The following is a 13,022-nucleotide window of genomic DNA, read 5'->3' on the forward strand; positions in this document are numbered from 1 at the left end:
ATGAGCCGCGCCGGGAGCTGGGACATGGACGGGCTGCGGGCGGACGGCGGGGCCGCCGGGGCGGCCCCGGCCTCCTCCTCCTCCTCCTCCGTGGCGGCAGCGGCGCCGGGCCAGTGTCGCGGCTTCCTCTCGGCGCCAGTGTTCGCCGGGACACACTCCGGACGCGCGGCAGCGGCGGCGGCGGCGGCGGCGGCAGCGGCGGCGGCGGCGGCCTCGGGCTTCGCGTACCCGGGGACCTCTGAGCGCGCGGGTTCCGCCTCGTCGTCGTCATCTTCGGCTGTGGTCGCGGCGCGCCCGGAGGTTGCCTCCGCCAAAGAGTGCCCGGCGCCCGGCGCGGCCGCTGCAGCGCCCCCGGGCGCCCCGGCCCTGGGCTACGGCTACCACTTCGGTAACGGCTACTATAGCTGCCGCATGTCGCACGGCGTGGGCTTACAGCAGAATGCTCTCAAGTCGTCGCCGCACGCCTCGCTGGGAGGCTTCCCGGTGGAGAAGTACATGGACGTGTCGGGCCTGGCAAGCAGCAGCGTACCGGCCAACGAGGTGCCCGCGCGAGCCAAGGAGGTGTCCTTCTACCAGGGCTACACGAGCCCCTACCAGCATGTGCCCGGCTATATCGACATGGTGTCTACCTTCGGCTCCGGGGAGCCTCGGCACGAGGCGTACATCTCCATGGAGGGCTACCAGTCCTGGACGCTGGCCAACGGGTGGAACAGCCAGGTGTACTGCGCCAAGGACCAGCCACAGGGCTCCCACTTTTGGAAATCATCCTTCCCAGGTAGGGACGTTGGGAAAAGGGGAAGGACAAGAGGGAGAGATGCAGGGAGGGAGGGAGAGAAAAAGAGAAAGAAGGAAAAGAATGGACTGGGAGTCTACGCCCCTGCTTGGGAGTTGGGCACTTATCCTCCTCCCCCCAACCATGGTTAACCCAGTGGAACAGTCGGTCCACTTTGTGTGAAACCTGTAAATTCATCCTTTGATTTAAATTGCCTCTCTCACAACCCTTTTCTTCCTGTGTGCGGCATAGGCCTATTTTTCTCCTAAAGTTGAAGTTCTTTGCTGCCCTTTGCTCGGGCCTTGGCCCCTCCTCCCCAAAGAGGTGTCACGGAGTTGAGCCCCACTTTTCAAGGACATGAATAACCCAGAGTGACCACTGAAGCTTTCAAGAGCTCACAAGCTCCAAACGCAGGAACACGAAAAGTCAAAGTTTGAACAAACAATCTAGATATTTATTTTTAAGTCTGTGTATGTTTGTGTGTTTGCAACCAGCATTTGCAGAAACTGTCCTTATGAGAGTCCCCAGCAACTACACCATAAAATCTCAGGCTTGTTAAGATGCCGGTTTGAGAAACCATGATGATCCATCATACTGGCCTTCACTTTGAAGTGTAAATAATCTTTCTTTAATAACATGTAAATAATATGTCTGTGTAAATAATAATAAAGTGTAAACAGTCTGTCTTTCTTCATTCTCTGTACCCCCTCCAAGTCTACACACACAGTCCCCAGCTGGGTGCTCCAGATATCCTGGTCTAATTTTTCCTGTGCTGTTTTTTTATACCAGGGGATGTGGCTCTAAATCAGCCAGACATGTGTGTCTACCGTCGGGGGAGGAAGAAGAGGGTGCCCTACACCAAACTGCAGCTCAAAGAACTGGAGAACGAGTATGCCATTAACAAGTTCATTAACAAGGACAAGCGGCGGCGGATCTCGGCTGCCACGAACCTATCCGAGAGACAAGTGACCATTTGGTTTCAGAACCGAAGAGTGAAAGACAAGAAAATCGTCTCCAAGCTCAAAGATACTGTCTCCTGATGTGGGCCAGATTGGCCACAGAGAGTTTAAATGCTTCCACTTGCCTCCAAAAGACCTTTGGAAAGACTTGAATATGTATTTAATTCCCCCATTCCCCTGCCAGTAATGGCAAATTTTGTGAATTGTTTTTCTCTCTTCCCTTATCTGGCTCTAAAACCTCTTGCTGCCCAACCTGACTTCATAGTTCTGTTTCTTACTTGTTTATTTTTGATTTTGCTCCTGTCTAGGTTTATTTTTATGACTTTTTAATGTTCTGTTTCTCCCTCCAGGCCAGTATAAAGGACTTGAAGTATTTTTAAATAATCCCCCCAAATGAATTTCAGAAGTGCCAGTTTGATTTTAGGGTTTTATTTTTTTAAATCACTTTTTATGACTGTTTCCAGCACTTCTTATCTTCATAATCCATTAGGGCAGAATGATTTGCAGTCATTTATATCATGTGATTGGGTAATTGAATCATTAGCTCTCAGCAGTCTCCCTGAGGCAAATGGAAACAGCTCTGGGCAAGCAGTGTTCTAGGGTCACTGGGAAAGTCTAAAAATAGGAGGCTGGAGGGACTGTGATGGCTTTAAAAGCAGCTACCTTATTAAATAGGGTTTGTATCAATATTGGAGTGAAGACAATCTTTCTGACTTTGGGTCTTTCACTTGCAATTGTAATTGTTTGTGTTTAATACACCTTGTAGATTTGTGCTTTTATAATCTTTAATTTGGAAATAATGTGTCCTCATGATGCCTTCATTTCTCTAGATGCAGATATTTAAATGGCTGCAATTGGCAGAGTGACCCACGGATGGTATAAACGCATCCCCTCTCCTTGGCCTCCAGTCTGTGGGGCTAGAATTGAGACCATCTCCTCAGTTCCCTGAAAGAGGCTTGAATCAGTGTGGCCGTGGGTGGGGACTTTTATCCAGAACCTAGCGAAGAACTTGACTGTCTGAACAAATGTATTGGGCTCTCGTGGAGCTTTAAGACATCTAACAAATGTGGAGCTCTGAAGTCCAGGAAGAAAAAAAGATGTTTCTGAAAGTGGTGATAAATAACTACTTTTAAAGTGCTGCATATTTATACAACTGAGAGATTATTTTTGTAGATGCAATGTCTGTGAGCTGAGATACATGGGCAGTGCTTCAGGCATTTAAAAATCACTTTTTTACTCCTAGGGAGATGCAAATAAACAGAACTCTCTTGTTTCTTCTGAGTCTTTATACATTTGTTTTCTTTTTCCAAGCTTGTGTTGCCTCTAGAAACTGGTCTTATTTATTATAAAATCTTGTTATCCTGAATGCTATGGGATTCCCTATAGATGAAGGAAACTCAACACCAGTTCTGGTCTGTAAAACCTCCAGGCTCTCCACTTCCATCACCCCTTCCCTCTCCTTTTCCTGTGCCTTTAAGATAAATAGTGATAACTTTAAATTAGCATATAATTTGTGGTGTCTAAAATTATATTTTTTACCAGACCAGCTCAAAAAAAATTCCCAATTAAATTCTACTTCTGAAAAAGAAACATTTCAGGCTTATCCCTTATCGCCTTCTCCCGGCAGCCTGCACACAGCAGTTGAAGACTGAAACCATAATTATACACCCTAAACCTCTAGACGCAATTTTTAGGCACTACGAACTTTCTTTCTGAGGGCTTTTTGCCACTCAGGGAAATGGCCGCTGAGGAGCTGGATGCCTCGTCGTTGTTAGCGCCCGGGCGCGATGAATTCAGTGGCTGCTAACTTTTGGTATGTGAGTTAAACACAGTTGTGTAAAACCTCACACGATATGTAAACTCTTCTGGCGGGAGGATTCCCCTATGGATCTGCCAGAGAAGGCGCAGAGACCCAAGGTTCGGAGCTACTTTCGTTTTCTCCTCCTCGGCTTGATTTCTTTCGTATCTTGCAACCGACTTCGAGCAGGCAACTTCGTTTTAATTGAGCCAGGCAGATAGAGAGAGAGACAGAGACAGAAAAGGAAAAGTGACCATGATTCAATCTTTCAAGAAGAAATAACTCCTGAAAATGGGGCCACACCGTCCCGACCTTCCACTTCGGGAAGAGTTTACTAACATTTTCTCTCTTTTTCTCACAAGACGTGTTTTCATTTGAAACGGGCCTGTTTCCCCTTCTTCTCCATCGTTCCCCCCACCCCCACCCCCGCCTTCTTTTTTGTAAATTCCAGGCTCCAGGGCCGCATCCTATTTCCCAGGTCCATTTCTCAGGTTTCCTGACGTGGATAGCGAGGATTGCCTCGAGGTTTTCCTTTCATCTATCTGTAGTCTGCCGGTCAGTTTTCCCCGCCTAAGAGAAACGGGAGGTTTGCTGAAGATTAAAACTGCGCTCAAACGCTCTCCAGTGGAATTTGAATTGACGGCTAAATCAATAACAGATGAAGACTTTGTTATTTATATGCATTCCTTTTATATTCTGAATTGAGGAGGGATGAGCGGAGCCGGTCGGTGGTCGGAGGGCTGATAGGGAGGCCCGCGAGGCGAAGGGAGCTTCAGGGAGAGGCCTTTGCTTCGGGTGGAGACTGAAAGGCCGCAGGAAGAGCGCCTCCAAAACCTGGAAGGTTACGAGCGCCGCCGGTGGAGAATCAAGGCCGGTGCGTCTACGCGTGATTCAAGAGGCGAAGGAGGCTTCGGATCTGGGACGTACTGCCATACAAAGGGGCGGCCGAGACGCTTTCCAATCTTTGACAGCCCGCTGGGTCCATCTGACTCCGCTGTCCCGGCCAGCTTTGCAGCTACGATCTCCGGCTTTCCGAGACGCTCGGCCGCGCCCGACAGCGGGCCTTGACCGCACGAGCTGGCGACCCCAGGCCGGCTGCGCCGCCCTTCACTGTTGATCTTGACCGTGCGGCGGCGCCTCACCAGGCGTGGAGCTCGCTCGCCATCTCCTGGGCAGTCAGCGGCATTGGCAGAGCTCGCCGTTTAGCTCCTCAACCAAATCCTCTTTTCCCATTCTCCAGCTCACCAGCAAAGCCTCCCTCCCTCCCTGTCCCCGTCCGCAGCTGCCAGCTCCACGGTACAACTTTGTCTGCTGGACCTCGGAAATTGTAAACCCAGGAGATGAGGTGGGGCGGCTGGGCATCATCTGAGCCAAAGAGAAATGGAGTCTAGTTGTTCTAGTCTTTTCTATTTCTCTTTTAATTCCTTTACACCTCTAGTCCCATAGGGCAAACCGCAGCTATGCGGCTGCCAAAGCGTCCGAAGGAGACACACCTGGACCTGGCAATGCCGGAGAATCGTTGTATAATACTGAGGTAGGAAGAGAGAAGACTGCAGGGACCCCTTGGAGCTGGAGCTTTCAGACCTAGGGAGGCTGTAGCTCCTCGAAAACAGGGCGAGTTTCCCAAAATGAGAGCCTAGGTTCCCTAAGTCCCTAGGAACTGAGGTTGCAGCTTGCGCCTACCCCCCGCGCCCCTCCCCCCCCCGAAAGGACAGGGAATGGAATACGTCTCTGTTTCTGAGATCCTAAGGAAACTCCGACAGAGCCCTGAGGAGCCCAGACTTGCCCAACCCCTACCCGCACCCCCTACCCCCGCCCTAGAGCAAGAAGAAGAGGCCGATTGCGTTCCCCAGAGCCGCCCAGTTGGTCGCCATAACTCACACAATAAAGTCGCAGCGCGCTGGTCAGCCTTGCCCTCCGGCGGCGCCTGTGTGGTCTCCGTGCCGGAGCTGGCGGTCTAACCAATTCCAGCTTGGCTCGGGGACTGCGAGGAGGGCTGCAGGCTGGGGCGGGCGCCAGTCACGGGGTAGCTGGGGGTCTTGGGACCGGAGGCAGGAAAGGAGGATTCTTAACCCTCCGGGAGGAACCGCGGCGGGGACTGCCACATTGCTCCCAGCGAGGGAGCGCTGCCGCCCGCCACCCTGTTCGCCAGACCTCCGAACCCGCCAGCGGCCCGCGCGCCCCTGGAGGCGCTGAGCAGAGGAACGCTGCTAGTCCGCTGCCTCGGTGTGCCCCGCTGCTCCCGGCCGGTGGCTCTGGCTCTTCTGTCCTTCCACATCAGATCAGGGGAGGTCGTCCTGCACGCCACGGAGTGGATTAACACCTTGGAGTTCTGGTTTGAAGGGCTGCAGTCTCCAGGGTGACTGCTGGCGATTAAAAGAATGTAGCCTTTGGCCACGATTGGCCAATCAAGCTGTCCGGGTCCCCAGGCCAGCATTCTCCATGGACCTGGATGGTGACTTTCTTAGGAGCAGAGGGCTGGACCATGGAGAAGCACACCAGGAGTGATGTGAATCCTGCTTCCTGGGCGCCAAACTTAGGCAGAATTTGTGATGCATTCCTCTTCTATCAGCAAACTATGCCTGCGGCCGGGGACCTAGGGCTCAGGCAGCGCTGGGTCTTCCCTGCCAGATCATGCGTGCAGAGTCCAGTCCAGAGGGATGAGGTGGGGAGGGACGGGGTAGGAGTAGCTTTGCTCAGGCCTAGCGACAGAGTTAATGACCCCACCAGACCAAGGGCTCTCTGGACAAGCCAAGAAGTGCACCGTACTGGAAAAGGCCTCAGCTGCGAGTTAAAGCTGGTAGAAGCAAGCCTGGCCCATGCAGCCAGCGGAAAATGGGAGTGCAAAGCCAGTCAAGACCAAGAAGGGCCCCAAGGGACATTGAGGCAAACGCACCCGATGCCCAATGCCCCCAGCTGCTGAAATCAGCCTGGAAACTCGAAGAGGCTTCACCTTTGCTCGACATGCCTTAGCTCTGCTTGGCAGCCTCGTCATTCGCCATCGAATATTGCGGGTGTTATCATAATACCCTGAATGGGGCGGGGAGGGGAGAAACGGGTCGGGGGATGTAGGCGGTGCTGAAATGACCGGCTTTGAAGAACCTGCAGGCAAAGTTTCGTCCAATCGTCTGAGCCTGTCCTCTTATTCCCGGTTGTAACTAAATACTGCTGCAAGCGCAGCCCAAGCCCTTTGTTGGAGATGTGTGAGCGCAGTCTCTACAGAGCGGGCTATGTGGGCTCGCTTTTGAATCTACAGTCACCCGACTCCTTCTACTTTTCCAACCTGCGGCCGAATGGCGGCCAGTTGGCCGCGCTTCCCTCCATCTCATACCCGCGTGGCGCGCTGCCCTGGGCCACCACGCCCGCCTCCTGCGCCCCAGCGCAGCCTGCCGGTGCCACCACCTTCGGCAGCTTTTCCCAGCCCTACCTGGCTGGCTCTGGGCCTCTTGGCCTGCAGCCCCTGGGCGCCAAGGACGGATCCGAAGAACAGGCCAAGTTTTATACTCCCGACGCGGCCGCCGGGCCGGAGGAGCGTGGCCGTGCGCGGCCTCCCTTCATCCCGGAGTCTAGCCTGGCCCCCGCGGCCGCTGCTCTCAAAGCGGCCAAGTACGACTACGCGGGTGTGGGCCGCGTCGCGCCGGGCTCTTCGGCCCTTCTCGAGGGGACACCCTGCTCCTCCGGCTTCAAGGACGAGACCAAGGGCCCGCTCAACTTGAACATGACAGTGCAGGCGGCGGGCGTCGCCTCCTGCCTGCAACCTTCGCTGCCCGACGGTAAAGGGTGGCCACGCTCCGCGAGCGACGCTCCCCGGGCCGGGGTGGGAGGTGGGGTGCAGGGGAGAGTGTGTAGAGGGAGGGAGCCGCCAGGGGCGGGCAGGCAACCGGGAGCGGGCCGGGCTGACTTGGGTTGGGGCTGTGTTGCAGGCCTGCCGTGGGGGGCGGCCCCGGGGAGGGCCCGCAAGAAGCGGAAACCCTACACTAAACAGCAGATTGCGGAGCTGGAGAACGAATTCCTTCTCAACGAATTCATCAACCGGCAGAAGCGCAAGGAATTGTCCAACAGGCTGAACCTCAGCGACCAGCAAGTCAAAATCTGGTTCCAGAACCGGCGTATGAAGAAGAAGCGCGTGGTGCTGCGCGAGCAGGCGCTGGCGCTATACTAGCTCCCGGTGTGGCCCCGGCCGGGCCGCGCTGGGCCTACCTTTTTTCACCGAGGCCTGGCGTGAAGGAAGTGAGGGGATAGGGCTTTTCCTTCTGCTCCTTCTCCGCTGGTTCCAGGTACCCTCCCGCTCAGACAGCAGCTCCAGAAGCCTGCAGGAGATTTGTTTGGAGACCTGGCCGGTTGAGCATCCACTCTTTCCCCTTTCTCAGAGAAGCCTGCAGAAGTTGCAGCACAACCTTGGCCTTGAGGCTTCCAGAGTGGGGGTCTGGAGTCATCTGTCCTAACTCTTAGCTGGGGCGTTATTATACCCAGGGCTCACTCTAGTGTCCTTGTACTTGGATTTCTGCTTCCACCTGATTAGTCTTCTTTCCCCCCGCCCTCCCCAGCCCTTTCTGCATCTAGCAGGCACCTAACTAGAGCTCAGAGTGGAATTGAATTTAGGAAGAACTCCCGGGCAGATTAGAAAGGGCTGAGGGCACAATTTTGTCTCTTTGCAGCCAAAGCCCCTTGTGGCAAAGCCAGAATCTCGACTTTGGAGGAAGGAAAGGGTGCCGTCCCCCTCCTGTATGCCCTGGCTGTTTTGGGAGGACAATAGCCATCCTAGACCTTCAGACTTCAGGAGGAAAAGGGAGTAAAGGGCATGGTGGCCAAACTCCGGAGACACCTCAGAGTCTGGCTGGACTGGACTGACCCCTCCGGCTGGGCTGAATGGATTGGATACGTCCTTCCAGTGGATGGGACGAGGGAGGCTGGGGCTCCACAGCAAACTGCAGCTTCCAGACCAGACTGGTAAAATCCCCCTCCTTCTTCCACCTCCTCACACATGCCCAGTGCAAAGCCCTTCACTCTGCAACTGGGCCCCCAGAGCTGAGCTCTGGTGAGGAGAGCTGCTAGTTGACTTTGAGGCTGGGCTGCACTAGGAGGAGGGGGAAATATCTGGGGGGAGGATAAGGGAGTGAGCCAGGAAGGGGGGGTGTCCTACCTTCCGACTGTAAATATGGCTTTCCTGTCGAGGTAGGCAAAGGTGTTGACTTGTCTGTCTTTCTTGAATTACGGTAATGGGCCACCACAGGGAGAGGTGAAGTCTCCCCCAGCAGTCAACAGCCAGGAGGGCTAGGAAGGAGGCCCTTCAGCTCCTCAGCCCCTTCTCTGCTCTAGACCAAGTAGAGAGAAGCAGAAGTTCCCCTCTCTTCACTCTCTCCACCGCCCACCAGCTCCACCAGGGGCCCTGCCACTGTGCTCCTTCTGAGGCCATGTCTGACTGGCTCCAGCTGAGCCTGAGGGACTCCGGCCCTGCCTGGCTTCCTTTGTGGAGGCTGCGGTTGCTGAATGCCAGATAGAGATGTCCTGGGTATGCTGGAGTGTCCTGCCTTAGCTTCTGGGAACCTAAGGGCCCCCCAAGCTCCTTTTACCATCTCTGCCCCTTTTCTATCTCCTTCAGAGAAGTAGCACCCCGCCCCAACTCCTAGCAAGATGCACAACAGCCAAAGAGTTGACGATTCCTTACCAAAGTATGATGATGATTTATTTCGGTGGAGGACCAGGCCTGAGATCTGGAGCGGGCACCTCACGGGGAGCCCTAAGCCTCATCCCAACTGACCTCAGTTGATGTTTAGATGAATTGCATTTTCTCTGCTATCTAATAGTTTTCATGCATGTTTTGTTTTGTTTTGATTTTGTCAAAAACAATAGCGTGTATATATCAGACATACAGAAATGTTTTGAGTGGAAATAAATATCCAAGTCCCAGTCATGCTGTCATGGGACTTATGTCGATTTTTCAAAACGTTTCAGATTCCCTTCTAATGTTTTTCAGGCCACCAAATTCATTTTTCTTTCCTGGTTGCGGTTTCACTACGGGTGCTGACTGTTCATTAAATGAGAAAATGGCTTCCAAGTCAGTCAGGAAATGGTGTATAAAAGCCTATAAACAAAATGTGTATAAAACATCCAAGGTGGGGGAACCGTGAGCAGATTTCAGCGTGTCTCACACACTAAGCGACCCCTCGGCTTGTTGCTGGCTGGGGCTTCCACGTTTTGCCTAAATTCTCAAACTTTGAAGCTTGCTGTTCAGGGGGCTGCCAAGATATGTTCCTCGGGTTTCAATACACAACATCTCTCCCTGCCATGTTTCTGGGTCAGGCTTCTTGTGAGTAGGCAACGCTCTGTGGAAATCCTCCACACTGGCACCTCTGCCTGAAACCCAGCAGATTCCCTTGGGAAACGTGGCCTCTGCACCCCCTAGGCCTTCAGAGCCTCTATCGCAAGCCAGGAAAGCTAGGGCCTGCTTGGTATTCACCGAGCTCTTGCAGATCCCAGCTCCCAGCTAGCTCAGTTATGGAAACTAGAGAATTGCTAGCTTTTAGTAAGTGGGAAAATTAGCAAAACCGTTAAGTCTCTAATTCCGAGCGTTCAGTGGTTCCAACTCCCCTTCCCTGAAGCTAATTTGATGAAATATATTTTAAGCAGCTCCTAAAAAAAAAATACAGGAATAAAGGAAGCAAGAAGCTGCCGAGGGAGGCCCTATCGTTAGAAATGTTTCCCCACCTGGTGGGGCTCAGGGAGGTGATGGTACCAGAACTGAGTCTCTCTGAGTCCCAGAAGGTTTGCCCCCTTCAAGACAACTGAACAAAGGCAGAGGCCACACTCAGACCTCAGGTCTGGAGGGCTGGGTAAAGGGCCAGGGAACCAGACTTAGACCCAGGCCTAAGACAACACAGGGAGACCATTTCTTTGCAATATATACCATTAAATCATTGTGTTCTTTTTTCTGTAGCCTGGGATGTACGGTGGGAGGAGATATTCATGGAGACCACTCCCCAAAGAGATTGAAATTATTCTAAGTGTAAAATCTTGTCTGTCAATTGGAGCTTCAGCAGTGTTTTTCAAATCCATCCCTTCTACTGATCCATATGAATACAAAGGTGGTGGTGTTCTCTCTCCCTTCCTAACCAAAGTCCTGGCAGGGATTTGGAACCACGATGATATTTGAAAGAAATAAATACCCGAGAGAAATGTTGAAATCTAAGTGTTTAACATCCCCTCGCACAAAGGCAAATGCGTCCTCCGAAATGCTGCAGTCCAGGCAGGCCTCTTGACCAAGGAAAAGGTTTTTAAATGAGAAAAAACGGCTTGGTCTGGCATTCAATCGGCTGCGAGCTCAGAGGGCCGACCAGGAGACGCTTTTAAGGCCTGGGGGCTCTCCCCACGGGAGGCGGGCTGGGGAGGCTTCCGGGAGGCGGGCGGGCGGAGGAGAAATCCAGAACCGTTGTAAATATTCATGTCTGTGGAGGTGGAGGGAGGGTGTGCCCCTTCATCCCGCCTCTCCCAGCTGCATCCACCCCCCGTTAGTGGGGAGGGGGGGCTCGGTGCCTGTCCGACCGTCCTTGGACAAAGGTAATCTCCCCACATTTTTGTTCTTCAGTCACTTGACTTAAGGAGCCCATTCCGAAGGCTCTGCAGGGAAGGGACTGGCTCTGGGTGCTTTCCCCGCGTTTCTCCTCTTCTTTCGTTTCCTAAAAGAGCATAAATAATTAAAGTTTGGCAGGGAGGAAAAGCTTTCTTGCAGAACTGTAGTGGCAATAAATGAAATGACTCAGAATCCCTTCCCCAGTCAGCTTTTACGAGAGCTGCCAGACAGTGTCTGTTCACGTTCTCCAGATACCAGGGGCGCCCTGACAAAGTTAAGGTCAAGTTAGTGTCTTATCTTGGGTGGCTCGAAATTACCGCATCGCGTCCGGGCGCTGCGCGGAAAGCTACCGCTCGCGGAGCTGCTGGCTGTGCCCGGAGGGTCCGGTGCGCTGCCTGCACTTCGAGTGGGGCCGCGCAGGCAAAGACAAGGCCACAGCTCTGGGATCTTCACGGTAGGTTCTCGAGCGGGACGCGCGGGTCGGGAGGCTGCGGTTTTCCTTGGGTTTCGGGGAAAGGATGGAGGAAAAAGCTGGGACCAAAGGAAGAAGCGGCCTGGGCCCAGAACGAAAGCCTTGGCTTGGGGGTGGGGGTGGGGGCCCACGCTAACGCGCAGAGAGGGGCCAGCCGCCCCTTTCCCTGTGCACCCGCGCGCCGCTGCAGATGGCGCACCCTCCCCCGCCAAAGCAAGGCTCCAGCCCGAGCGCCGTCGCCATGTCGTTGAACTTGAATGGTTCGTCCTCCCCCATTTCCCTCTTTAGCGGTCAGCAGGCTCCACTTTGGGGGCAGCGGGCTGCCTGCGCCCCACCCGTGCAGAGAGAAGGTACCAGAATCTTGCGCACTTGCAGACACATAAAGACCCAGCCGGGGCCCCCTGCGGTCCCTGCCCTGGGTCCTGAGCAGCCCCTTGGCTTGTGTGCAGTGTCCGGGGAGCCATTTTAGGAGACAGATCCAGGGGCGTCGACTACGAGCCCGAAAGGGAGAGAGGCTTGGGCCGCGGATGGAGATGGGCAGGCAGATAAGTGTGCCGGCGGTCTGGGCTAAGGAGAAGGGGGCGAGCTGGAATCTGGGCGAGAGTGCCAGCTGCGTGGAAGGTGCACATAGGATGGGCAATTCTGGTGGGGGGGCTTCTTGCCCTCCAGTCCCACCGACCTGTTTGCGCAGTGTTCTGAGGGAAGCTGAGATGGGAGGGGGGCGGAGGAGAGAGAGTGGGAGGGAGAATGCCAGGGAGGAGAAAAAAGAGGAAGGGGGGAAACATTGGCCAGAAAATAGATATGAGCTCTGATCACCCGCCTTTTTTCTGTCTGTCGGCATGGTGGGCAGAGCTCACGGCACCGGCACTGCGGCGGCCGGGGCCAGGGTGGGAACCAGCTTCACAACCTGCACTGCCTGTCCTGGGCATAGGGCTGAGGCCCAGGACCAGTGCTGGGATTGCCTGGCAGAGGAATCCTAGGGATAGGGGCAACTTCCTGCCCTCGGTTCTGGGATTTGCGTTTGGGGAGCTTCTTTCTGAGAGACTGATTTTACCTTTGGGAAACGCTGGCTTTCCCAAGGCGGGAGCCCAGGCCTCGCCTGGACCCCCCAGGCTAAAAAAGAGGGACGCAGCCACCGCCGAGGAGAGTGAGGCCTTGGGGCGAGTGGATGGGGGGCCCTCAGAGCCGAGTGGAGAAGAGGGGCTTGAAGAAGGAGCCAAGAGCTTCTGAGAGCCCGCCCCCCACCCCCCAGAGCCAACGGACCTCCGGGGGGCCCACAGTGACCCTGCAGGCCCTAGGGTGCCGCAGGAGCCTTGGAAAGGCACGGCACGGATGCGCAGGCCTTGGCGGGGCTCCGACGCCGAAAAGGGGCTGGGTGTGAGGCTAGTTGGTCCCAGTCCAGGCCAGAAAGAAGGCAGAGAGGGTGAGGAGGGCGGAGGCACCGGCGTTTT

General features: G+C 54.6%; 2 protein-coding genes across 2 annotated transcripts; both read left to right on the top strand.

The window, feature by feature from the left end:
- HOXD13 (homeobox D13) lies at window positions 1-1,812 on the top strand (the record flags this gene model as incomplete). The annotated part of the gene is made up of 2 exons (XM_079710067.1): window positions 1-775; window positions 1,562-1,812. 2 exons carry the CDS (start codon window positions 1-3, stop codon window positions 1,810-1,812), a joined length of 1,026 nt encoding a protein of 341 aa, XP_079566193.1.
- A 4,800-nt stretch (window positions 1,813-6,612) lies between these two features.
- Window positions 6,613-7,691, top strand: HOXD12 (homeobox D12; the record flags this gene model as incomplete). Its single annotated transcript, XM_079709798.1, has 2 exons — window positions 6,613-7,302; window positions 7,453-7,691. Exons 1-2 carry the CDS (start codon window positions 6,729-6,731, stop codon window positions 7,689-7,691), a joined length of 813 nt encoding a protein of 270 aa, XP_079565924.1. The 5' UTR covers window positions 6,613-6,728.
- Between the last annotated feature and the right edge of the window lie 5,331 nt (window positions 7,692-13,022).

The sequence above is a fragment of the Hyperoodon ampullatus genome (assembly GCF_949752795.1).
Source record: "Hyperoodon ampullatus genome assembly, chromosome: 8".
In the NCBI taxonomy this organism is placed as follows: domain Eukaryota; kingdom Metazoa; phylum Chordata; class Mammalia; order Artiodactyla; family Ziphiidae; genus Hyperoodon; species Hyperoodon ampullatus.